Genomic DNA, 26,938 nt, shown 5'->3' with positions numbered 1-26,938 from the left:
TGTGTCCACCAAAGCATTCTTAGCCAGCTGAAAAATGCCTGGTGCTCTTCTGAAAACGGCCAGTTGGTGGCGCTTGAGAGCGCTCTGGAGGTGCAGTGTTTTTCCAGCTGAGATACTTTGGTTGCCTCGATTTGGAATATCCACGGCAGTAAAGTGTTACTAATATCTCATTTTGAAGAATACTACTGAACAAAAACGCAGCAACCTTCTCCATTGTTGTTCAGTTGTATAAGTAAGATGATTGGTTGGTGTAGTACTTGTCCCGTCCCTCCTCCACTGTGATTGGACGGCTGGGTAAAAAGTGACAGTGACGAGCGCTGCGTTTTACCAAAAGTTATGAAACTTGTCAGCTATGAAAAAAAAACAGGGAAAACCAACTCGTGAAATATTATTATGGTACATAGTGCATCAAAATGCAGTGTCATCAGTTTACTTATAAGAACACAGAATGCTTTAATGTTTTACGCACCATTTACTCGTGGTCGGGAACAGGTGTAAATTTCTTTCGTATCAACTAACATTTTGAAAATACAAACATTTTCATAAATCCAAAAATTTACGTCAGAATGGATTTACAAACACAAAAAACGGTTCTGCTCGTATTTCATGAATGAGGCCCATTGTGTCCAGTATAATCAAGCAACATGTCAGCAACTTCTGTGTTGTTCACTGAGTGCAGTGGAGTGGAGTCTCTGTCGATAGGCTGATCAGCTTCACCTCAGAAATGATGTTCTCTGACTCTATCATGGAGTTGACAGATGAGACGAAGCCTGTCGTGTCAACCGCATGTTCACCAGCTCAGACCATCAGAGCGAAATGAAGTCTTCTCCTCCAGACACCGTACAGAACAACCCAACAGGTGAGATGTTTCAAATAGTTTGATATTCATTGTTCTTCATTTTAGAAAAACCTATAATTTCTGAATCGGCTGACGCAGATCCTGCTGTTCCTGTTCAGTCCAGATCTAGAGTATGTATGTATGAGAGCAGCTTCATGCTCATAATGGAGAAATCTGAACCATGCGGGAGATTGGAGGAATACATCATGATGTCAGATGGCACCACTGAAAGACAAACACATTAGCTAATGCTTCAGGCAGTTTAAGCACTCAAACACTGCTGATTATAAAATGACTCAACACTAAAACAGTCTGTTTTGCTTACAGCCCACCTGAGCTCATAGGGCACACCATATTCCAGCAAATGTCTGGCACAGGTAGATTACTGTGGGGAAGATCTGGGCTAAAGTATTTGGGGGTATATTTAGGAAGAGAGGAATATAAGAGGAATAATTGAGAATGCCTGGTGGAAAAGGTTCTGTTCAAGCTGGCATTGGCTGCTCCCCCAGCTATCATTCAGGGGAAGAGTTTCAGTCTGAAACAAACTTGTCTTAGAACCCCCTGAGGAACTGATGGAAAATGTTTCTTTGGTCTGGTCAGCATTGGCTAAAAGCATCTGTGTAATATCTGCCCTGACAAGAAGGAGGCCATGGATTGGTGGACATTAACAGCAGAATAAAGACTTTTAGACTTCAGACAGCAAAAGACTACTTTATGGAAAAGATGTAAGCTGGGCTGGAGTAGCTTGTGCCTCCTGAGAAAAGCGGGCATCATGGGGCTAGACCGACATCTTTTCCTTATGGACACTCAAAGAGTGGATTTGTCTGGTTTGACAATTTTCTATCGCTCAATGATGAAAGCCTGGAAAAATGTAAGTAAATCAAGGAATCTCAAGGATGTTTGAGGCCTTTGGGTAAGAGAAGAACCTCTGTTGCACAATCCTGTTGTGGACTTGGAAATTTTGAAGTCAGCATCAATGAGGATTACTTAAGGCAGAGCTGTAACCACTGTAAACTTCTCAATAATTAGAAATGGCCAAATTGCCCCCAAATTGTCCAAATTTTAATATTTGATATTATTGATGTCGTTCTGCTGTACTCCATTATGCACAGCTCTGTTTGTTGTTAGGGTGACAATTTTTTTTTTTAAAAAGTTAAATTTTTTGATTGGTCTGCCTCAGCGGTCTAACAGTGCTCATCACTGTCAGAATGAGTGAGCTAGCCAACCAAATCAAAGAAGGCGGGGCTTCCTGTTCACAGAACATGAGTGTGAATTACAATGTGACACTTTCATTTTAGCAGAGAAAGTAGCTAAACATTTAATATTTAACAACTGATTTATGACTGAAATATTCAGCAACCAACAGTAATATCCACTCATGCAAACTACTCAACAAACTGAAATTGAATTTAAATTGAAAACTTTTATTATTTGATTAATATTATGATTAATGTAATTCATAACTGAATGTGAGACGAGAAACATTTTGCATTTTTGAAATATTAGGCACAAATGAGAGTGAATATATTTAAAAAAAAATATTATGTGCAAATAGTTTAAATTGATCATGTCACATCTAGTTTTGTTCATGTTTCATGTCTTATTTTGTAGTTTCATGTTCATGTCTCATTGCTATGTTTATAGGCTTGTTCGAAGGTTCAATAGCTACAAACAGACACAGAGCACACCTTGATCCACAGGTGTGTCCATTTTGTGGGAAAACAGAAACTGTTTTTCATTTATTTAATTTTTTTACTGTGATAGGCTTTAAGTTTTGTTCTCTCAATTAGAAGAATGATGTAGAATTTTAGGAGAAGTGTCCTTGCTTCTTCTTTTTATTTATGGGCCTAAGTATAAAAAAAATAGGAAGCAAATCCACATGATGCTTAATTTTTAGTTTGGGCAGGCCAAAATGGCAATCTGGCTATCAGGCAAAGGTAAACCAAATGGCGTGAGCTCAAATGATGAAGTGTCAATTTTAAAGGGTCTAATATAATGAAGATTAAAGGAGGAATATGATTATTATCAACTGGTTACTGCATCCTCTCTCTCTCAGAGGAAGTGGGCGTCACATTCAGCACTTCATGTTGAACATGTAACCAGGAAAGAAACACTCAAAACTCATCTGAACACACATCGAGAGCTTCAGAAGAACTGAATCTGCTGACAACAGAGAAGATCATTTATTAAGGGAGAAGAATGAAGATCATCTTGACTTTCACTCTGCTGATGATTCCTGGTAAGAATCTGAACTCAAGTCCTGATCAACAATCACATCAGAAGAAGCAGAACAGAGATTAAATAATGAACAAAAGTCTTTATCTAGAACTAACATGGTCAAATTACCTTTAAAGACGCTTTAAAATGAATCTCATTTCAGTATATATTAGTCTTGTATTAAATGCTGGTTTGTTGTAGGTGTCGTGAGCTCCATGAGAGTGACAGGATATTCAGGAGGAGGAGTCATGATCACATGTGGATATGATGAAGGATATAGAGGAAATGAAAAGTATTTTTGTAAAGGACAGTGGTTAACATGCACAGATAAAATCAAGACTGAAAAGGAATATAAATGGGTTCAGAAGGGTAGATTTTCTCTGTATGACGACACAACATCAAGAGTCTTCATTGTGACCATCAGAGATCTGAGTGAACATGATTCTGGGACGTACTACTGTGGAACTGAAAGAGCTGGATCAGATCCCTACACTAAAGTGAATCTGGAGGTTATAACAGGTGAGTAACTGAGACCCTCAAACCCGTGACGATCTCCAGAACATCACGATACTCAACACTGACTGTAATTACTGCCGTTCACACGTCTAACTCATATCAGACACCATCAATAACCTTTTTATCTCCTGATGGAAGATTTACACTCATATCAGATGTTGCAGCAAAGTGACAGATAAATGTGTTTATATTGAGAACAAAACGACAAATTATCTGGGTTTGTGTTTAACAGCTCAACAAATCAGGAGCGTGAGAGGATATTCAGGAGGAAACATCATTATAAACTTCAAATATGAGAAGAAACACAAGAACCATGAGAAATATGTCTGTAAATCTGCAGCAGATCAATGTTTTACTGTAATAAACACTAACAGAGCAGCAGAATGGAAACATGACAGACGATTCTCCGTTCATGATGACAGATCTGCAGGTCTCTTACGTCTGTTTATCAGAGAGCTGAATGAGAACGACTCTGGAGAATATAACATTACAGTCAAAGTTTCTAAAGAATACAGTTTCTTCTCTGAGTTTAATCTGACATCAGGGACGGTGAGACGCTTTCAGTCATTTATGCATTATTTGACAGAATTCATGAATTTATCTGGTAATTCTAACATTGCTGCTCTTTATTTGGATCTCAAACAGATGATTGTTGTGTGAAGAGCATCAGTCTATCAGCTGCTGCAGGAGGATCTGTGAACATCAGCTGCAAATACCCACAATCCCACAGAAGAGATGTGAAGTTTCTCTGCTGGAGATCTGGAGATGATCTCTGTGCTGAAGAGTCGTCTGTGACAAAGACAAATAAATGGATCCGTAAGGGAAAGATCCAGCTGTATGATGACAGAGAAGAGCAGCTCCTGACGGGAAGCATCAGTCATGTGACTGAACAACATTCAGAATACTGGTGTGGAGTTCAGTCTGATCGAGGACACAAGAGTTTCATCACACGAGTCCTGATCAGAGTTACAGGTACGGATGATTTTCTCAAGGTCATTGAAAACCGTGACTAACATCTATTCAGCAGATCACTGGATCTTATTCATCATGTTGCTTAAAATCACTGAGGTTTGAAGCTGATTCTATTCAAGCAGGATTAACCACTGGATTATTTTTAATGTAGATGTTCTGTCTGTTTAAAGAAGCAAAACCACAAACTGCAGTTCGTATGATTTCAGTCTATGCAGGTAAAAGTGCATCTTTATGTAGAAATGATGCTGTTCTGCACAATGAGAAACTGCACACATAGTAAAGCAGTGGACAGTGTTTGTGTGTTTGATTTATTCTTCATTTTATTCTATAAATGTGACCACTCTAAAATTGTTTTACAGTTATAGATATTTGTTCGTTTCACGTTCTTATTACTTACTGTTCCTGAAACTTACAGTGTCTCTGTCAGCGTCTGATGTTTCTTCATCAGTGTGAATGCAGGAGCTGGAGATCTGATGCAGTTTGAAGCAGTTTTTAGTTCTCTGTGTGTGTTCATCTCGTATCACTGCAGTGTTTGGTGTTGCAGCATTAGTGTGGTCATTTGGACACAGTGTTACAGTTTTTAATGTTAGTACAGGTGTGGTCATCTGGATGCAGTAGAACTGCAGGTTTTTCATTCACATGCAATTTGCAGTTTTTGCACGATGCAATTTATAAAATAATAAATGTTTTGCTAGAGTTCTTCAGTCTGTACTGGATTCAGTGTGCGGCCAGAAACCTTCTTGATCGTTTTCACACCCTGAACTTCACACCATTTTCTAATGTTAAAGATACATGTTACTGATGTCATTCACACATTTACTACCCAGAATTCAATTTCCTGATGCACAGAAACTTTGTTTGTTCGAGTTTCTGGAAACTAAGCCCCTTGAGCTCCCTTAAACTGCAGTTAACTATAGTACAAGTGTGGTAAAAGAACTGGCAGCAGTACTAAAACAAGTAGTTTTTAAGTAGTTTCCTACTTCACATGCACTTTGCACTTTTTGAATAACTCTAAAATAAATGCACTTTTCACTTGTTGTGCTCCAAATAGACAAAAACGGATTCCTTGTCTATTTGGAGAGCAACAGTTTTTTCTAGTTTTAAGTTCTGTGTGTGAAAAAAGCATATTTTAACAATTAATTTTATCATTTTCAGAGGCATCATCATCACCATCTTCATCACCATCATCATCATCTGCTGCTTCTTTCTCATCAGTCCAATCTTCACCGTTCACAGGCGTTTCCAGAACTTCTACATCACTGCCGTCTCTGAACACATCATCAGGTGATCTTGTGCTGAAATACAAACATGTGATCAATGTGTGTAACGCCCCTAGCAGCTGAAATATATTACTAAACATAAAAATAATCATATTTTCAACTCTAAAATAAATAATAATGGTTCGTTATGGAATGCCAAAGCTGCCTGAATAATAAATAAATACATAAATATAAAAAGAAATATAAAAAGGTAATATAAAAAGGTAAAATGAATACATAAATATACAAAGAAATGTAAAAAAAATAAAAATAAAATGTGTTTATACATTTTAGTTTCACATTTAATTATTTTCCACATTTATTTATTTATACATTTCTTTGTCCATATCGTAATGTATGAATAATGTAAAATAAGTAAATACATAAACAAATAAATGTGGAAATAATTAAATGTAGATATAAATACACAAATAAATAAATAAATAAATAAATAAATGTGGAAATAAAAATATGTATAAATAAATAAATGAAAAAAATAAATGTGGAAAAAATACAATTATGCATAAGTAAAGTAATAAAGGTATACATATTTTGTTTTACATTTCTTTGTATAATAATTTAGATATTTATTTACTTGCTTTGTTTTTTACATTTCTCTCTATATTTATTTATTTATTTATTAATTATTAGCAGCTTTGGCATTCCATAGTGGAAAACGTGTTTAAGTGAAAAATATGCCATTTTTACATACTTGCTGTTATAAATGGTTCAAAAAGTCTATTTAGGACAAACTATCTGGTACATTCAGTTATACACAAACACAACTGATGCACACGTGTGAGACAAGATCGTTATTTAAACTGTGAGCATGAATGTACAATGTGAAACCTAGAAACTGGTTTAAATTTTTCCCCCATGGGTTAAAAATTTAACATAATGTATAAACTGTGTTTGACTGAAAGGCTTGAATTGAAATATTTCACATTCTACCAATGATAAAGATGTGCTAGATGTGAAGTTTTATATAGGGACACTGAGAGCCTTTGAGCTGTTTATAATCACTACGATATAGTGGTTTTCAATTTGCATAAAACTAACTGTAAAATATGTATTTTAGGTATGGGAATGGCATATTTTGAGTTTTGATATATGGGATATGGTCATTAGGCTTCTTTTTGGGATATTTTGATTGGCCATTGGGCTAGTTTTGTTACTCAGACCTGGCAACTCTTAAAATCCAGTATCATGGTCTGATCAATCCTTCTCCAAACGTCAAGCTACGCTCATGATCTGATCTGATATTCAGCTCAAAGTGATCAGATTCTCTGATTATTTCTCCTGTGTTTTCAGGCTCTTCTCTGATGGTCCTTCTGGTTCTGGTTCTTCTGGTTCTGATCATCTCTGGACTCTCATTACTGTTTCTCTGTAAGAAGCATCAGTCTCGAGGTAAAACTCATTCTTTACTACTTTATATGCAGAAACTCTCCATTTATACCCAGTTTAAAACAGGTCACTATGGAGGGAATGCCTCAAGCATTACCAGTGTCTGAAGCATGAGTCTAAACATGAAAATTAAGTTGAAGTTGGTAGGCCGCAGCCTATGGCGTCATCACTGGTGCGACCATGAGTATAAATGAGCGCCTGTGAAATACAGAATCCTCTTTCTTGTCTTCAGAATTCCTGTTTGTTTGAACGTGTGTCTAAATAAGGCGATTATGGCTAGCACTAGCACTAAGTCTTTTAGGCAGTGTGTTCCTCTGTGTCAGTGTTATCTGACCCCTGATGACACACATGGTATGTGCATGGGCGAGAAGCATGCACGCTCAGTCCTCCAGGGGGCTGTTTGCGTGCATTGTGAGTGCTTCCCTGTGAGAAAGTTTGTTGTTTGTCCCTCTTTTTTTTGAGGGAATTAGGACAGCCATAGTTCAAGACCTGCTTTGGCTGAGGTGAGGAGGAGACTGAGGTCATGGGGCTCACAGATGTAGCTTGCGGATGAATTTGAGAAAGGTATGAATATTTCTCATTCATCTGTGGCTGACAAGAGCGAGCAGCTGGATTGTGATGACGTGTTGTCTCTCACGTCATGTGATCCGGCAGCGAGCGCGCTCCTGGCTTCGAGCCATGGCGCACAGGATGAGGCTGATGAAATTCATGATATTTCCGAGCGCTCTCAGTCCGCCTGCCCCACATATGACGAGTTATTGGAGGTTATGTCCCATGCTACGGTGAGATTAGATCTGCCATGGAAACGCGAGAAGCGTGAGCTCTCTCGTAGCCTCCTCTTTGAACATTTCCTGTCGGGACATAATCGTCCAGCTCGTACAAGCCTTCCCTTTCTCCCAGATCTTCACACTGAGGTGGAGAGATCTTGAGGAAAGCCAGCTCGCATCCATTGGGTAGGGTATGCATCGATGCCTCCGACTGAAGAGATGCTGGCTAGCTATCTCTCAGTGGGTGAGGCATCCGTATCGAAGGCTCCGTCTCTGCCTACTAAACCGTTGCACGTCACCTCATGCCTTAATGGCAGAGCATATGCGTCAGTAGGTCAGGCCAGTGCGGCGCTGCGCACTATGGCTGTGTTTCAGGGCCAGGGGCTCCCCCCTGAGGCAGTACAGGAGCTGCGCCACACCACAGATTTGGCTCTCCGTGCCACTAAACAAACTGCTTTTAAGTCTCGCTAGAGAGAGTTACATTTATTGAGGCTTCCACTCCTTTGAGGTCTGCTTGGATAGAGATTGTGAGTTGTAGGCTCTCTGTGAGCCTCCTTGTAAGCTGTCCTGAGCATGGAACGTAGTTAGCTCTCCTCTTGTTTTAGAGAGCCGCTCCCAGAGCTCGGCTAGGCGGTAAGATAGTATGCTGGGTTGTTAGGCTCTCTGGGAGCTGTTGTGGAAAAATTATTTTGTTCCTTAGTGGTGAAAATGTAATGAAACGAACACTCAAGAAATGTCTTTGTCAATTTTATTCTTGCAAGAATGTCGTTCAAATACAGACAGAGGTTATCTGCAGAGAAGGACACCCTCGCCTAGTGCGGGCTGCCTTATATATACATGACATGAGCAAAATACAGATACTTGATGATGTGTGAAAACATTTACACAAAACATCAGTGTTGAATTGTGATATACAGTAATGTCATTAATTTAGGATGCTTGTTTTTGACAGGCGGTGATTCGCCATCTCAGACTGGACCAGGAGAACATGAAGTGGTGAGTCCAGTTACTGTATTGATTTATATTCATAATGATATTAATCTCTAATGCCTTCCATCCTAACGATCTTCAGAGCTGTAAATAATTTCTCTGTCTCTCCTCAGGTTTCTCATACTGGTTGCGATTATGAGGAGATTAAAGACACTCACAAACAATTACCCACAAACCCCTCTTCTAACTGTGTTTACGCTACAGTTCAGAAAGCTACTGGTGACTCTCAGTGCTTCATCACACCTGCTGAGGATCTGAATTACGCAGTGGTGAATTTCCACAAGGAATCAGACTGTCCTGACAGTGTCAGTATCAGGAATAATCAGGATTACAGTGAATACGCTGCTGTCAGTCATCTCACTGCTTGACGAGCCACAGCAGAGAATATAAATGAATGTTTTTATCACCCTTTTTTCTGGCATAAAGTTTGAGTGGTTTTTTTTGTTAGTCTTCTTCAGTGATGCTCCTTTGCCTTATATTTTAGGGTCTGTGGAAAAGAGAGAGGAACTGGTTTTTGTGCTGAGGAAAAAAACAAAATGTTAGCTTGACAAAGTTTCTTCATGAAGATGTGGATTTTGTGAAACATGATTTCTCAATGTCTGGTAATCGTGTAGGAAGATATGTGTTTGACAAGGTGATGTGGATTGTGAAACTCTACGCTGTGGATGTTGGAGATGATTTTACTCACAGGAACCATGCCTGATTTGACTGGTCAATGTTTTAGAAATTACATTTAGAGAGATTTGAATGACAGTGGTGACGAGTCGTTGTACATCACTGAGTGGGACGGCATGACTCCTGACACGAGATGGTGTCAGTCCTTGGTGTGGTCGGGGACAATACTAAAAAGTTACCAGACGACTGTGTTTATATATTTTGCTGCAACAACAAGACAAAGCTCCGCGAACGTACATGACCTATTCCTGAGTCTGAGCATCACATGTACTATGACATGAAATTTTTGTTTCAGTGGAAAGATGTTTGTATGCTTGACAACATTTTTATCTGTAGGTGTTCAGATAGTGTGACATGTATGATCGCTACAGTTCTGTAAAGGTGAAATAGTTTCACCTGAAGAGGGCGTTGCCAACCCTGAAGACTGCCTCTTAAGTCCATCCACATATTACAGGCATTAAAACGGCTGCAGATCGGTACACTCGCTACATTCATTCACCATGTCTCAAGAATCTCCATCTGTCTACTGCTACAGCAACAGCCCTGAGACTGATGACAACACCACTGGAGCTCCACCCACAAATTTTTAAACCATAAATTCTGCATGGATCTGGATTATCACAACATGACCTTCCTTACAATGCAAAAAAAGCCTGTGTCATTGAGCGGTTTAAAAGTTAGCAAATGGAGGTATTTAACAGCTACAAACTCAAAACGCTACATCGATGTACTTCAGGACATCACAGATGGACAATGCCAGCTACCACAGAAGTCTCAAGATGAGATCGATTGATGTGAACAAAGAAAATGAATCTGTGGAGTTTCATAATCTATATGGGGCTAGTGGGGGTCACGATGTCAACCCAAAATTAGGGCTATTACAATTATGAAATCCGTCTGATGATTAATTGTCTGAAAATAATTGAGATTATGCTGATTAGCTGTTAGTTTGTCAGTTTTAAGGCTTTGTCATACCTTTTTTTGTGTGCTTCATTCTTTCATTCATTAAATAATTGTGATGAATTTAATCCTTTTAAAGTTATCATTCTGCAGTGTAAGATAACAGTTAACACCTTTAAATAATTCAATTCAGTAAATAACTGAAAAAATCACAACAAACTGGCCAATCACAGAAAAGGTCATAAATGCATATATATGTATATATATATATATATATTGTATACAACTAATCTAAAAAGAAAGTTACAACTAATCTTTTACTCTCTCTCAAGTACTAAGAGTGAATACTAAAAACAGGTGTAATTGCTATGTTAGCTGTGTAAGACTTGATTTTCCTGCTAAGACAAAAACTGAGATCAAGCACCCTGCAATAAAGCAATAAAGCTTATCTGGAGAGAAGATCTCAAAGAAATAGCATAGGACAATGCCTTGCCCTCACACATCTACAGGAGGCAATAGCCCTCCCCCCAAAACACACACACCCTCCTTCCTTTCCCCCTGACTCAAGTCACTGAAAGTTCTCCAAGAAGTATAATGTATCTGGTGTATCTATTGTTTATTCCTTTCATGTTTGGTATCATTTTAAATGTCTCAGTGCGATTGGTAAAATGGTCTCAATTTCACAGCAGTCACTGGTATTATGAAGAAGATTGAAAACTAAGGAGAATTCTGTCCTCCTTTTGGGTGGTGTCACTTGTGAAAACCCACTCCTCTCCCCCCAAAACAGGTGTTGGTGTAATAAAAATTTACAATCCTTTTGTTCTGGTCTTGGTATATAAGGTAAAGTGCAAAGCAGGAAGGGGGGATTTTCTGTAGCCAGAAGCCCCCACACAGTGGTGGACAAGTGTCTTCAAACACTAATCCACCACTGTGTGCATGTGCATTTCAGTTGATGTTATGCATTTATTATTTCTGAATTGGCTTCTAATTGTCCAACTATGAAATTGACATGATACATTTTTACTTGACAAATAAAATGTTATATTTGATTTACTCTGGATTCTTCTGAAATCATTATGACCAGTAGATTATGGAGTCCGTCATTTCCGTAAATCTGCGTCAGGACAGGCCAAGCCAGAGAGCCCCATGAAAGGAGCATATTGGCACATCATGAGACTTTTTGAGTTTGTCTGTTATTGAATTAGCAAGTTGCAGTATCGTGACTAAGAAAACTGTATTTTTGTATGAGCAAGCATGTGGCGGTTCGACTCAAATGCATTAGTTAACTCTGCATCCTCTGACTAGATCATAAACTGGCGAATTTATGTCCGTGAGAACGCAGTCGGCCGATGTGAATTTCTCTAAGCGATGATGAGACTGTAATGAACGAATAATTGAAATTATGAGATACCCAGAATAATCAAAAATCAAAATTAATACATAACAAATGATTAATTTCCAATTGGGAACAAAACCTAAGAGTAATAATCATTTAAAATTGGAGTCAGATTAAACGAGTGAAATTAAGTGAACTTCACAGATGCGCTGAAAAGGCATACACGCGTTAACCTTCGCCCAGGCCGTCGGATTCCGTTTTTGGGCCGATGCGGGGTTCCTTACAGCTGTTTAGGCTGGAGATGACATGGGGGTAAAAGCTGTTTTTATGCCTAGATGTTCTACTGCACAGAGATCTGTAACGGCAGAAATGCAAACATGATGTTACCTGCCCGTTTCTTCACTCTAGAGTTGTACAAGTCCTGAAGGTTGGGCAGGTGCACACCAGTTATCCTTTCAGCTGTCCTAAAGGTCCGTTGCAGTCTTCTTATATCTGATTTGCTGGCTGACCCAAACCAAACAGTTATAGAAGTGCACAGAACCAACTCAATAACAGCTGAGTAAAACTGTGTCATCGGAGCCTGTGGCAGGTTGAGCTTCCTCAGCTGGCGAAGGAAGTATAGTCTCTGCTGGGCCTTTTTCACAGTGGAGTCAATGTGATTGTCCCACTCCAGGTCCTGAGAGATGGAGGTGTCCAGAAACCTGAATGACTCCACTGCCTCCACAGTGCTGTTCATGATAGAGAGTGGGGGAGTGCAGGGGGTTTCTCCTAAAGTCCACTATCATCTCTACTGTTTTGAGTGTGTTTAGCTCCAGGTTGTTGTGACTGCACCAGACAGCCAGCTCTTTAACCTCCTGTCTGACAAATGTTGGTTCTCCACAGTGCTTTGGGATGGGGTCTTGTAGCTGGTGATGGTTTTCAGGCCCTTCCACACTGATGCTGGGTCAGTAACTGAAAGCTGGGGCCTCATTTATAAAGCGCTCGTACGCACAGATTTGATCTTAGAGTGTGCGTACGCTTAAATCCACGCCAACGCTCATATTTATAAAAACGTGGAGAAGTGCTTAGAGCCACGTCAGGGTCTGAGCAGACGTACACACTTTTCCTGGTCAGATTACTGCAGGTTTTTGGAAATCTAAGCTATTCTTGCAGTTCGCCAAGGATTTGGACGATGACTGGTGATCTTTTATACGTAAATGACATTAATTTAGTGTCGTTTAAAACGCGGAGAACTGAAACCATTCAGCTGAGCGCAAGTTCAAGATCATTTGTGATTTATAGATTTCACATGGGAAAGAGAGGCGTACGCTCGTTTTCTGTGTGTTCGTTCATTCTATGAATCACACGTACGCACATCTGAGAAATGATCGTAAGATCAAATTTAGGACGTTTTCTGCGCAACATTTTATAAATGAGGCCCTTGGTGTTCTAGCTTCTCTTTGCTACACTGATCTCCTTATTCAGTGTGTATTTGGCTTGTTTGTACAAGGCTTTGTCCCCGCTCCTGTAGGCATCCTCTTTGGCCTGGCAAAGCTGTCCGAGTTTTGCAGTAAACAAAGGTTTGTCGTTGTTATATGTAAGTCCTGGTGGGATCACACATCTCCTCACAGAAACTGATGTAGGATGTCACGTGTCAGTGAGCTCATCCAGATCAGTGTCTGCAGCCTCAAAAACACTCCAATCAGTGCAGTTGAAACAGGCCTGTAAAACCCGCTCTGTTTTGCTGGTCCATCTCTTTACAGTTCTTACCACAGGCTTAGCAGATTTAAGTTTCTGCTTGTAGGCTGGTGAAGATGAACCAAACAGTCATCAGAGAGTCCCAAAGCTGCTCTGGGGACAGAGAGCCATGCATCCTTTAAAGCAGTGCAGCAATGGTCCAGTATGTTACTGTCCCTGGTGGGGCATGTGATGTGCTGTATTTAGGCAGAGATTAGCTTTGTTAAAATCACAGAGAATGATAATGAATGAGTTTGGGTATGAATGCTTACCTATGGATTTTAAACATGGTTTGGAAACATCTAATGAAGATATAGATGTCATTTTCCTAGTGGAACTGGGAAAAAAACACTGTCACATGTGTCAAAGTCTCACACATGAACTCTTTAGAGGGACTAAAACAATCAAAATGGCAGGAGAGTTTCAGATCAGTGACTTCCCATAAAGTTAGCTGGAGGACCTTGTACAGGGATCCCATTGAGAAAAGGTCAGAGGACCCTTCAGTGGAGAATTGTGGTTTAATAGCTACAAACAGACACACCTTGATCCACAGGAAGAGGAGGGGTGTCCATTTTGTTGGCAAAAAGAAAGTTTTTTTGGGTTGACTTGAAGCTTTGTTATCTCAATTAGAAGAATGGAGTAGAATTTTAGGAGAAGTGTCCTCACCTATACTTTTTATTCAAGGGCCTAAGTATAAAAAAATAGGAAGCAAATCCACATGATGCTTAATTTTTAGTTTGGGCAGGCCAAAATGGCAATCTGGCTATCAGGCAAAGGTAAACTAAATGTTATGAGCTCAACTGATGTAGAGTCAATTTTAAAGGGTCTAATATTATCAAGATTAAAGGAGGAATATGCTTATTATCAACTGGTTACTGCATCCTCTCTCTCTCAGAGGAAGTGGGCGTCACATTCAGCACTTCATGTTGAACGTGTAACCAGGAAAGAAACACTCAAAACTCATCTGAACACACATCGAGAGCTTCAGAAGAACTGAATCTGCTGACAACAGAGAAGATCATTTATTAAGGGAGAAGAATGAAGATCATCTTGACTTTCACTCTGCTGATGATTCCTGGTAAGAATCTGAACTCAAGTCCTGATCAACAATCACATCAGAAGAAGCAGAACAGAGATTAAATAATGAACAAAAGTCTTTATCTAGAACTAACATGGTGAAATTACCTTTAAAGACTCTTTAAAATGAATCTCATTTCAGTATATATTAGTCTTGTATTAAATGCTGGTTTGTTGTAGGTGTCGTGAGCTCCATGAGAGTGACAGGATATTCAGGAGGAGGAGTCATGATCACATGTGGATATGATGAAGAATATAGAGGAAATGAAAAGTATTTTTGTAAAGGACAGTGGTCAACATGCACAGATCAAATCAGGACTAAAGAGAAATATAAATGGGTTCAGAAGGATAGATTTTCTCTGTATGACGACACAACATCAAGAGTCTTCACTGTGACCATCAGAGATCTGAGTGAACGGGATTCTGGGACGTACTACTGTGGAACTGAAAGAGTTGGATCAGATCCCAACACTAAAGTGGATCTGAAGGTTATAACAGGTGAGTAACTGAGACCCTCAAACCCGTGACGATCTCCAGAACATCACGATACTCAACACTGACTGTAATTACTGCCGTTCACACGTCTAACTCATATCAGACACCATCAATAACCTTTTTATCTCCTGATGGAAGATTTACACTCATATCAGATGTTGCAGCAAAGTGACAGATAAATGTGTTTATATTGAGAACAAAATGACAAATTATCTGGATTTGTGTTTAACAGATCAACAAATCAGGAGCGTGAGAGGATATTCAGGAGGAAACATCATTATAAACTTCAAATATGAGAAGAAACACAAGAACCATGAGAAATATGTCTGTAAATCTGCAGCAGATCAATGTTTTACTGTAATAAACACTAACAGAGCAGCAGAATGGAAACATGACAGACGATTCTCCGTTCATGATGACAGATCTGCAGGTCTCTTACGTCTGTTTATCAGAGAGCTGAATGAGAACGACTCTGGAGAATATAACATTACAGTCAAAGTTTCTAAAGAATACAGTTTCTTCTCTGAGTTTAATCTGAGCATCAGTGACGGTGAGACGCTTTCAGTCATTTATGCATTATTTGACAGAATTCATGAATTTATCTGGTAATTCTAACATCACTGCACTTTATCTGGATCTCAAACAGATGATTGTTGTGTGAAGAGCATCAGTCTATCAGCTGCTGCAGGAGGATCTGTGAACATCAGCTGCAAATACCCACAATCCCACAGAAGTGATGTGAAGTTTCTCTGCTGGAGATCTGGAGATGATCTCTGTGCTGAAGAGTCGTCTGTGACAAAGAAAAGCAAATGGATCCGTAAGGGAAAGATCCAGCTGTATGATGACAGAAAAGAGCAGCTCCTGACGGGAAGCATCAGTCATGTGACTGAACAACATTCAGAATACTGGTGTGGAGTTCAGTCTGATCGAGGACACAAGAGCTTCATCACACGAGTCCTGATCAGAGTTACAGGTACGGATGATTTTCTCAAGGTCATTGAAAACCGTGACTAACATCTATTCAGCAGATCACTGGATCTTATTCATCATGTTGCTTAAAATCACTGAGGTTTGAAGCTGATTCTATTCAAGCAGGATTAACCACTGGATTATTTTTAATGTAGATGTTCTGTCTGTTTAAAGAAGCAAAACCACAAACTGCAGTTCGTATGATTTCAGTCTATGCAGGTAAAAGTGCATCTTTGTGTAAAATGATGCTGTTCTGCACAATGAGAAACTGCACACATAGTAAAGCAGTGGACAGTGTTTGTGTGTTTGATTTATTCTTCATTTTATTCTATAAATGTGACCACTCTAATATTGTTTTACAGTTATAGATATTTGTTCGTTTCACGTTCTTATTACTTACTGTTCCTGAAACTTACAGTGTCTCTGTCAGCGTCTGATGTTTCTTCATCAGTGTGAATGCAGGAGCTGGAGATCTGATGCAGTTTGAAGCAGTTTTTAGTTCTCTGTGTGTGTTCATCTCGTATCACTGCAGTGTTTGGTGTTGCAGCATTAGTGTGGTCATTTGGACACAGTGTTACAGTTTTTAATGTTAGTACAGGTGTGGTCATCTGGATGCAGTAGAACTGCAGGTTTTAGTACTGCTGCCAGTTCTTTTACCACACTTGTACTATAGTTAACTGCAGTTTAAGGGAGCTCATCAGTAACACTCTGTACTGTATTATCAGTGTGTGAAACCACAGGCTTAATTTCCAGAAACTCAAACAAACAAAGTTTCTGTGTTATCAGCAATTTGAATTCTGGGTAGTAAATGTGTGAATGACATCAGTAACATGTATCTTCGCCATTAGAAAATGGTGTCAAGTTCTGGGTGTGAAAACGATCAAGAAGGTTTCTGGCCGCACACTGAATCCAGTACAGACTGAAGAACTCTAGCAAAACATTTATTATTTTAAAAAACGTGCAAAAAGTGCAAAGTGCATGTGAATGAAAAACAAGTATTTTTAAGTAGTTTCATATTTGTTTTTAATTCACATGCACTTTGCACTTTTTGCACGATGCAATTTATAAAATAATAAATGTTTTGCTAGAGTTCTTCAGTCTGTACTGGATTCAGTGTGCAGCCAGAAACCTTCTTGATCGTTTTTAAGCTTTACACACCTGAAGTAAACGGATTCCTTGTCTATTTGGAGCTGAACAGTTTTTTCTAGTTTTAAGTTCTGGGTGTGAAAAAGCATTATTTAGAATTTTTTTTTATTTATTTTTTTCCCTAAAAAAAATATTTAAAAAATTCTCAGAGACATCATCATCATCACCATCATCATCATCATCACCATCATCATCATCATCTGCTGCTTCTTTCTCATCAGTCCAATCTTCACCGTTCACAGGCGTTTCCAGAACTTCTACATCACTGCCGTCTCTGAACACATCATCAGGTGATCTTGTGCTGAAATACAAACATGTGATCAATGGGTGTAACGCCCCTAGCAGCTGAAATATATTACTAAAGATATAAATAAGTCATATTTTCAGCTCTAAAATAAATAATAATATTAAATTTAATACATTTTAAATAGATTATATGTGAAAAAATAAATAGCAATAATAACCCAGTCATTCTCGTTTGCATATTGTCACAAGTGAGGCTCCCGCACTTCCTCCCCCGCACCACCGGAGGGAGCCTTCACCGGAATATTGATAACCATCATTCAGACTACATTTCCCATAGGCCCTCATTCCTGGGACTGATTGCACACACACCTGCACCACATCACACTCACACTATTTAAGCAGCACGCACACACACACACACTGCGAAGTCTTGATTTGCCCTGGTGATCATTTCTAAGCGTTTTCTGTGGATTGTTATACTGCTGCCGTTTGGACTGTTTACCTCTTGTGATTCTCTGCTGCCTGCCTTGATCCTTGCCTGCTTACTGGACTGTGTTTGTTTGCCGCCTGCCCTGATCTCTGCCTGCTTCCTGATACCGTCTGTCTGCCGCCTGCCTCGACCATTGCCTGTCCCCGTTTACGTCTCTGCCTCTGCCCTTACCTGTGTGTATACTATTCTTAATAAAAGCTGCAAATGGATCCCCATTCTGTTGACCCATCATTACAGAAGACTTCGCCGACTAGCGATCCAGCAGCTATCATGCAGCTCACCACTGAGCTATCCACCCAGGCCAACCAGCTCGCGGTTCATCAACATCAGCTGAACCGACTAACTTCTCTTACCGAGGAGCTGGTAAAGACCCTACAGAGCCTTCGGTTCAGACCCCCCGAGGCCGCCGCCTCGCCGCCCGCGGCTCCCGACAACCAGGCCTTCACTCCCGCTCCTGCGGTGAACCCGCGACTTGCCTTCCCGGAGAAGTTTGATGGCAATCCAGCTAAATGTAAGGGATTTCTGCTTCAATGCTCACTCTTTGTTAACCAACAGCCTGCTCTGTATCCCACCGATTCCAGTCGGATATCCTTCGTTTGCTCGCTGCTGGCTGGTAAAGCGCTGGATTGGGCCACGGCAGTGTGGAGAGAGGACGGCTCCATGTTTCCCACATTCTCTGCATTTCTTCGAAAGTTCAAAGAGGTTTTCGAACATCCCGCGGGAGGTAAAAGCGCTGGAGATCAACTGCTGTCGCTGTGCCAGGGCAAAACCACCGCTGCTGAGTATGCTCTCACGTTCCGAACTTTAGCAGCTCAAACAAACTGGGTCGATGATACGTTGAAGTTGCTGTTTCGCAAAGGTCTGTCTCTAGAACTTCAAGCCGAGCTAGCCTGCCGCGACGAGGGAAGAACGCTTAGCGAATTCATAGAACTGGCCATCCAATTTGACAACTAACTTCGCTCTCGACGTCCAATCCGATGGCCCACTTCCCAAACCTTAACCAACCCCACTCCAGAACCCATGCAGCTCGGCTATACTCCGCTTCACCCAGAAGAAAGAGAAAGAAGAAGACAACTCCACCTGTGTCTGTACTGCGGCCAAGCCGGTCACATCAAAGTCAATTGTCCCATCCGGCCGAGTCCCTCTAACCCGAAAGCGGTGAGTTCCCAGCAATCCACCAGCTATTCAGCTAACAGTTTCAAAATACCAGTACATGTGACTGTTAACGACCAGCGCATATCCACTCAGGCGCTCAGACTCTGGGGCGGCAGGCAATTTCATGTCAAACACTTTCTTTCAGGAACACAACATCACTCTAACTGCTTGCGATTCTCAATTGACAGTGGAGGCGCTAGATGGTCGGCCCATCGGAGAGGGGAAAGTCGCCCACATTACTGCTGAAGTTGTTCTGCAAGTAGGAGTATTACACCATGAACCCATCAGATTTTACGTCATCCACTCACCCAACAACCCAGTCATCCTTGGTCTCCCATGGCTCAGGACCCACAACCCACACATTTCCTGGAAGGAGGGACAGATTATTCAATGGGATCCATCCTGTCATGAACTTTGTCTGAAACAAGTTACCCCATTACCAGTTCAAGCTGTATCTGTCCACATAGTTAATTCCGACGAGTCCCACATCCCCGTCGAGTATGCTGACCTGGCAATCGCTTTCAGCAAGAGCAAAGCCACGGAGTTACCCCCACATCGATCCAGTGACTGTGCCATTGACTTACTACCAGGTACCACACCCCCCAAGGGCAGAATATTCCCTTTATCCCAACCTGAATCTGCTGCTATGAAAAAATTCATTGAAGAGGAGCTAGCCAAAGGTTTCATCCGGCCCTCAACATCACCAGCGGCATCAGGCTTCTTCTTTGTCAAGAAGAAGGACGGTAGTCTCAGACCCTGCATTGACTACCGCGGACTTAATGATATCACCGTCAAATTTCGTTACCCTTTGCCCCTGGTTCCAGCAGCTCTAGAGCAGTTACGGCAGGCTAAATACTTTACCAAGCTGGATCTTCGCTGTGCCTATAATCTAATACGCATCAGAGAGGGGGACGAATGGAAAACTGCCTTTTCCACCGCCACTGGCCACTACGAGACCCTTGTGATGCCGTTCGGGCTGGCCAACAGTCCCTCCGTGTTCCAGTCCTTCATTAACGGTGTCTTTCGGGACATGCTCAACCGCTGGGTCGTAGTTTACATAGATGACATCCTCATCTATTCCAGCACGTTTGAGGAACACATTCAACACGTCCGGGCTGTTCTACAACGCCTCATTCAACACCAACTCTACGCCAAGGCCGAGAAATGTGAGTTTCACCGCACATCCACGTCTTTCTTGGGGTATGTCATCAGTCACAAGGGAGTGGCTATGGACGACAGCAAGGTGAGAGCAGTTCTAGAATGGCCACAACCGCGAACGCTGAAAGAACTGCAACGATTCCTGGGGTTCGCTAATTTCTACAGGCGGTTTATAAGGAACTTCAGTGGCATTGCAGCTCCTCTAACCTCCATGACCAAACGACAATCCACACGTCTCACCTGGTCCAATGAGGCTATACAGGCTTTCCAGGAATTAAAGGAACGTTTCACCACTGCTCCCATTCTCCGTCACCCAGATCCAGAGCTCCGCTTCATCGTTGAAGTACAGGCACAGGCATCGGGGCCGTACTCTCACAACGTCAAGGAAATCCAGCCAAAATGTTTCCATGTGCATTCTACTCGAGGAAGTTATCAGCAGCAGAACGAAACTACGATGTAGGCAACCGGGAGCTACTAGCTATGAAGGCAGCATTGGAGGAGTGGCGGCACTGGCTGGAGGGAGCACAACACCCATTCACCATACTCACTGACCACAAGAACCTTGAATATCTCCGTTCAGCCAAACGCTTAAACCCCAGACAAGCCAGGTGGGCCATGTTCTTCACCAGATTTCAGTTCACCGTGACATATCGACCAGGCTCAAGGAACATCAAAGCCGACGCGCTGTCTCGCCAAGTGGAGGAGGTAGAGAGAACAAAGATCGAGGAAAACATCATCCCCGACAAACTTCTGGTCGCTCCCGTACAATGGGACATCATGACAGAAATCACCGAACTCAACGCACAGACTGCACCACCCCCAGAATGCCCACCAGGTCGCACGTTTGTACCAGAACCCCCCGCAGCAAATTACTGTATCAAGTTCATGCTCTTCCCAGTTCTGGTCACCCGGGTATTACTGCCACACTCTGTTACAGAACCGGTTCTGGTGGGACACCATGCTAGCAGAGACCACTCAGTTCATAAAAAACTGCACAGCCTGTCAAACCTCAAAACCATCCCGTCAAGTACCCTCCGGTTTGTTACAGCCACTGCCCATTCCTCAACGCCCCTGGTCCCACATAGCAATTGACTTCGTCACCGACCTCCCTGTGTCCCGTGGCCACACCACCATTCTCACGGTTGTGGACCGATTCTCTAAAGCCTGTCGACTCATTCCACTACCCAAACTACCATCTGCTTTTGAAACAGCAGAGACCCTCTGCAACTACGTATTCCGTTTTTACGACCTGCCTGAGGGCATTGTATCGGACAGAGGGCCACAGTTCACATCCCGGGTATGGGCAGCTTTCTTTAAACACCTGAATGTCAATGTCAGTCTCACATCAGGATACCACCCCGAATCCAATGGCCAAACAGAGCGCATGAACCAAGAGCTCACCAGATTCCTACGCACTTACTGCCAACAAAATCAAAACGACTGGAGTCGTTACCTGATGTGGGCGGAATACGCACAAAACTCTCTCCAGAAAACCGCCACCGGCGTGACTCCCTTCAAATGTGTACTTGGCTACCAGCCACCACTTTTCCCTTGGTCCGGTGAACCGACCAACCTACCATCCGTGACAGAGTGGCTGCAACGCAGTGAGGAGACCTGGGACCTCGCCCATCACCATCTGCAGCGCGCTGTGAGAAGGCAGGAGGTGCAGGCCAATCGTCACCGGCGTCCCAGTCCAGACTACACCGTGGGCCAATGGGTCTGGCTATCCACACGAGATCTTCGCCTCCGACTTCCATGCAGAAAGCTCAGTCCCAGGTTTGTAGGGCCTTTTCAAATTATTAAACAAATTACACCCGTGTCATTCCGTTTAGACCTACCCACTAACTACCGTGTTTCTCCCACTTTCCATGTGTCGTTGCTGAAACCCTCTGGTGGTCCGAGGGGGGAGTCGGAGGGAGTCGAGGCCCGCAACCCCCCACCCATGCTGATCGAAGGCGAGGAGGCTTACCAAGTTCGAGAACTACTCAATTCCAGGCGCCGGGGTGGGAGACTTCAGTACCTAGTCGACTGGGAGGGGTACGGCCCGGAGGAGCGATCCTGGGTCGATGTGGATGATATCCTGGACCCCTCACTCACAGAAGAGTTTCACAGGATACATCCGGAGAGACCGGCCCCTTGACCACGTGGTAGACCCCGGCATCGTCCGCCTCCTCGCGTCTGGAGCCGCTCGCAGGGGGGGGGGCTCTGTCACAAGTGAGGCTCCCGCACTTCCTCCCCCGCACCACCGGAGGGAGCCTTCACCGGAATATTGATAACCATCATTCAGACTACATTTCCCATAGGCCCTCATTCCTGGGACTGATTGCACACACACCTGCACCACATCACACTCACACTATTTAAGCAGCACGCACACACACACACACTGCGAAGTCTTGATTTGCCCCGGTGATCATTTCTAAGCGTTTTCTGTGGATTGTTATACTGCTGCCGTTTGGACTGTTTACCTCTTGTGATTCTCTGCTGCCTGCCTTGATCCTTGCCTGCTTACTAGACTGTGTTTGTTTGCCGCCTGCCCTGATCTCTGCCTGCTTCCTGATACCGTCTGTCTGCCGCCTGCCTCGACCATTGCCTGTCCCCGTTTACGTCTCTGCCTCTGCCCTTACCTGTGTGTATACTATTCTTAATAAAAGCTGCAAATGGATCCCCATTCTGTTGACCCATCATTACACATATTGAGTTCAATCTGCATTTTTGTAAAATGTTTTTACTTTTATTTCCTTATTTATGTATAATTGTATTTTTCTACCTTTTTTTTTTTTTTTTTTTAAATTTATTTATACATTTATTTATATACACATTAATTTATATCTACATTTATTTAGTTCCACATTTAATTATTTCCACATTTATTTATTAATACATTTCTTTGTCCATATGGTGTTTAAATAATGTAAAATAGGTAAATATATAAATAAATAAATGTGAAAATAATTAAATGTAGATATAAATACACAAATAAATACATATGTAAATAGATGTATAAATGAATAAATAAGTAAATTATTTTATAACTTTTATTATTTTTATAAACAATTATACATAAAGAAATAAAGGTATACATACTAATGTATATTAATTAATTTATATATTTATTTATTTTTGTTTGTTTTTTTTACACATCTTTCTATATTTATTTATTTCAGCAGCTTTGGCATTCCATAGTCATTATTTAAATGGTTAGCATGAATGTACAATGTGAAACCTAAACCCATTTAAATTTTTGGTCAGTGGGCTACTTTTTGGGATATTTTGATTAACCAACCCTGAAAATCCAGTATCATGGTCTGGTCAATCCTGCTCCAAACGTCAAGCTACGCTCACGATCTGATCTGATATTCAGCTCAAAGTGATCAGATTCTCTGATTATTTCTCCTGTGTTTTTAGGCTCTTCTCTGATCATCCTTCTGGTTCTTCTGGTTCTGATCATCTCTGGACTCTCATTACTGTTTCTCTGTAAGAAGCATCAGTCTCGAGGTAAAACTCATTCTTTACTACTTTATATGCAGAAACTCTCCATTTACACCGCGTTCCAAGTTATTATGCAAGTGACATATCAGTAAGATTTCAGTAGAATAAACATTCAGATTTTAGTTTTTCTAGAAAATGTTTGTTTGTTTATTTATCCATGTCTTTTTAGATAACTGGTATCAATCTCAGACAAAATAATTTGCCAGGTCTATGGAAACCCTACTTAGAGGTTGTTCCACATTATTAAGCAAGTCACAGTTCTCATGCAATATGGAGAGGAAGAAAGATTTTTCTGAAGATGAAAAGCATGAAATGGTGCAATGTTGTGCAAAAGGCATGAAAACAACTAATATTGTGTGAAAACTGAATGGAGATTATCGAATTATCATAAGATTGTGAGTGATTTAAAGCACAGCAGAACTCGGTCAGATAAAGGCTTATTAATGAAAGTTCCTGTCAAAAAAAATTTATTGTATTAAACGGACGGTCTAAATGGATGGATTTCTGGATGGTTGGTGAATGGCCACCACGTTCCAACAAGACTGTGACGTCAGCAGGGAGCTGGCGGGTGATGATTTGGGCTGGAATATTGGGAAGTGAGATGGAAGGTCCCTTTAGGGTCTCTGAGGGTATTAAAATGACTTTTGCAAGATATGTGGAGTTCATAACTGGCCATTTTCAGCTATGGTATAAAAAGGAGGATAGTGCCTTCTGAAATACAATGCACTATGAACTATCCCATGCTGCAAAAAAACACCACAGCAATAAAACTGTTTGAAAATGTATTTCTACACCCACTGTAAATGTTTCTCTTTGTGAGGTTTGGTTAGTGGTGGCTAAAATGCATCTTTACGCACAACTGCCAGCCTGCATGGAGAGTTTCTCAAGACTCCAGAGACACCAGCAGCTTCAGATACCTGTTTGCTGCTCAACACTGGCTTTTTTTATAGCTGCCCTTTTAATACAATTCATTTTTTGACAGGAACATTCATTAATAAGCCTTTATCTGACCGAGTTCTGCTGTGCTCTAAATCACTCACAAATCTTATGATAATTTGATAATCTCCATTCAGTTTTCACACAATATTAGTTGTTTTCATGCCTTTTGCACAACATTGGACCATGATGTTTTTCACAGGTGCCGTTTTATACTCTCAGTCGCACCGGTGATGACGTCATAGGCTGCCGCCTGCTAATGTCAAGTTCATTGTCGTGTTTAGACTCATGCTTCAGACACTGGTAATGCTGGAGGCATTCCCCCCATAGCGACCCCTAGGGGAAGCAGGGTCTCATTCCCTATTCTCCATGGTTACATGCATAACCTGAGACGTTTTCCCACTTTCTGTCGCCACCTATAGGCTGCAATGAGACATGAGCAAAATACAGATACTTGATGATGTGTGAAAACATTTACACAAAACATCAGTGTTGAATTGTGATATACAGTAATGTCATTAATTTAGGATGCTTGTTTTTGACAGGCGGTGATTCGCCATCTCAGACTGGACCAAGAGAACATGAAGTGGTGAGTCCAGATACTGTATTGATTTATATTCATAATGATATTAATCTCTAATGCCTTCCATCCTAACGATCTTCAGAGCTGTAAATAATTTCTCTGTCTCTCCTCAGGTTTCTCACACTGGTTGTGATTATGAGGAGATTAAAGACACTCACAAACAATTACCCACAAACCCCTCTGATTCTTCTAACTGCATTTATGCTGCAGTTCAGGAAGACACTGGTGATTCTCAGTGCTTCATCACACCTGCTGAGGATCTGAATTACGCAGTGGTGAATTTCCACAAGGAATCAGACTGTCCTGACAGTGTCAGTATCAGGAATAATCAGGATTACAGTGAATATGCTGCTCTCAATCATCTCACTGCTTGACGAGCCACTGCAGAGAATATAAATAGCTGAATGTTTTTATCACCTTTTTTTGGTATTAGGTTTGTGATTTTTTTTTATTTTGTTAGTCTTCTTCAGTGATGCTTCTTTACCGTATATTTTAGGGTCTGTGGAAATGAGAGAGGAACTGGTTTTTGTGCCAGGAAAAAACAAAATGTTAGCTTGACAAAGTTTCTTCATGTTTGACAAGGTGATGTGGATTGTGAAACTCTACGCTGTGGATGTTGGAGATGAATTTACTTCACGCCTGATTTACTGGTCAATGTTTTACAATTACATTTGGAGAGATTTGAATGACAGTGGTGACGAGCCGTTGTACATCACTGAGTGGGACGGCATGACTCCTGACATGAGATGGTGTCAGTCCTTGGTGTGGTCGGGGACCATAGTAAAAAGTTACCAGACGACTGTGTGTATATATATATATATATATATATATATATATATATATATATATATATACACACACACAAAGTATTCTCCTTTGTCCATGAGCGCAGAAAGATGCATTTAATGCATGCGCATTATCTAGTGAACTTTGTTTTCAAGCTCTCAAGTTATTTGTGTTATTTGTGTTGTCTTTTTCCTGTTGTGGCGGTTATCAAACAGCGTTGTATTACTACACGCGCCCCCTTCTGGATTGTAGTGTGGATCGCCTGTGACTGACTGTACTCGTCATCTGACTGAATGAACCAAACCGTGACGTTCGTACTATATGGTTAGGGATGAATACATGTACCATTACACCCCAAATATAATTTCTTTCCCTATTCACCTGTTGTATCTCCCAAAATGTGTAATAAACATGCTGTAAGTCCTGGTGTCCTCTACAGTGGACATGTATGAAATCGATGTCTTGTTTCATAACAGAAAGTCATATTTTATTTGAAACCCCTTTTCCTGAGATGTTGATTTATGAAAAACAATTTGAAAATTGGTCAGATTTAAATGATAATTAATTACAAAATATTATCGCATTTCCATAAGTGTTAATTTGATCACTAAATTAATGTCAGTTATTTTTAAAGACCAAGGAGAGGCAGTTGTCAACTGAAATGTCGCTGAAATGCCCTGAATGAGCTCTTTGCAGGACATCGAGACTTAAAACTGTGACATGTAAGTTGTCAAAGAAATTCACTAAAATTTAATGTCCATTACAGAGGACAAAAGTGTATTCCTGAATCCCAGGAGGATAAATCAATCATTTTG

The 26,938-nt window shown here is 41.1% G+C and overlaps 1 protein-coding gene across 21 annotated transcripts in view; it reads left to right on the top strand.

Moving 5' to 3' along the window:
- The window catches only part of LOC127502223 (polymeric immunoglobulin receptor-like), a 98,925-nt gene extending 72,354 nt beyond the window's left edge, over positions 1-26,571 (top strand). For 6 of the 21 annotated variants that reach the window (XM_051874988.1, XM_051874987.1, XM_051874992.1 and 3 more), the window contains 2 exons: positions 8,926-8,969; positions 9,077-10,666. In XM_051874988.1, coding sequence (XP_051730948.1) covers positions 8,926-8,969; positions 9,077-9,331 — 299 coding nt within the window. In that variant the 3' untranslated portion in view covers positions 9,332-10,666. Of the gene's footprint in view, positions 1-2,846; positions 3,078-3,256; positions 3,575-5,738; positions 5,828-7,113; positions 7,210-8,925; positions 8,970-9,076; positions 10,667-13,475; positions 14,669-14,847; positions 15,166-15,394; positions 15,713-15,808; positions 16,136-17,426; positions 17,568-23,734; positions 23,825-25,299; positions 25,344-25,450 lie in introns of those variants that run through there. The other 15 variants (XM_051874973.1, XM_051874972.1, XM_051874995.1 and 12 more) reach the window with 15 other exon arrangements.
- The last annotated feature ends 367 nt before the right edge of the window (positions 26,572-26,938 follow it).

Source organism: Ctenopharyngodon idella, chromosome 20, assembly GCF_019924925.1.
Source record: "Ctenopharyngodon idella isolate HZGC_01 chromosome 20, HZGC01, whole genome shotgun sequence".
Taxonomy (NCBI): Eukaryota; Metazoa; Chordata; class Actinopteri; order Cypriniformes; family Xenocyprididae; genus Ctenopharyngodon; species Ctenopharyngodon idella.
The sequence above is the reverse complement of the archived record's forward strand: the minus strand, read 5'-3'. Positions and strand labels throughout refer to the sequence as shown.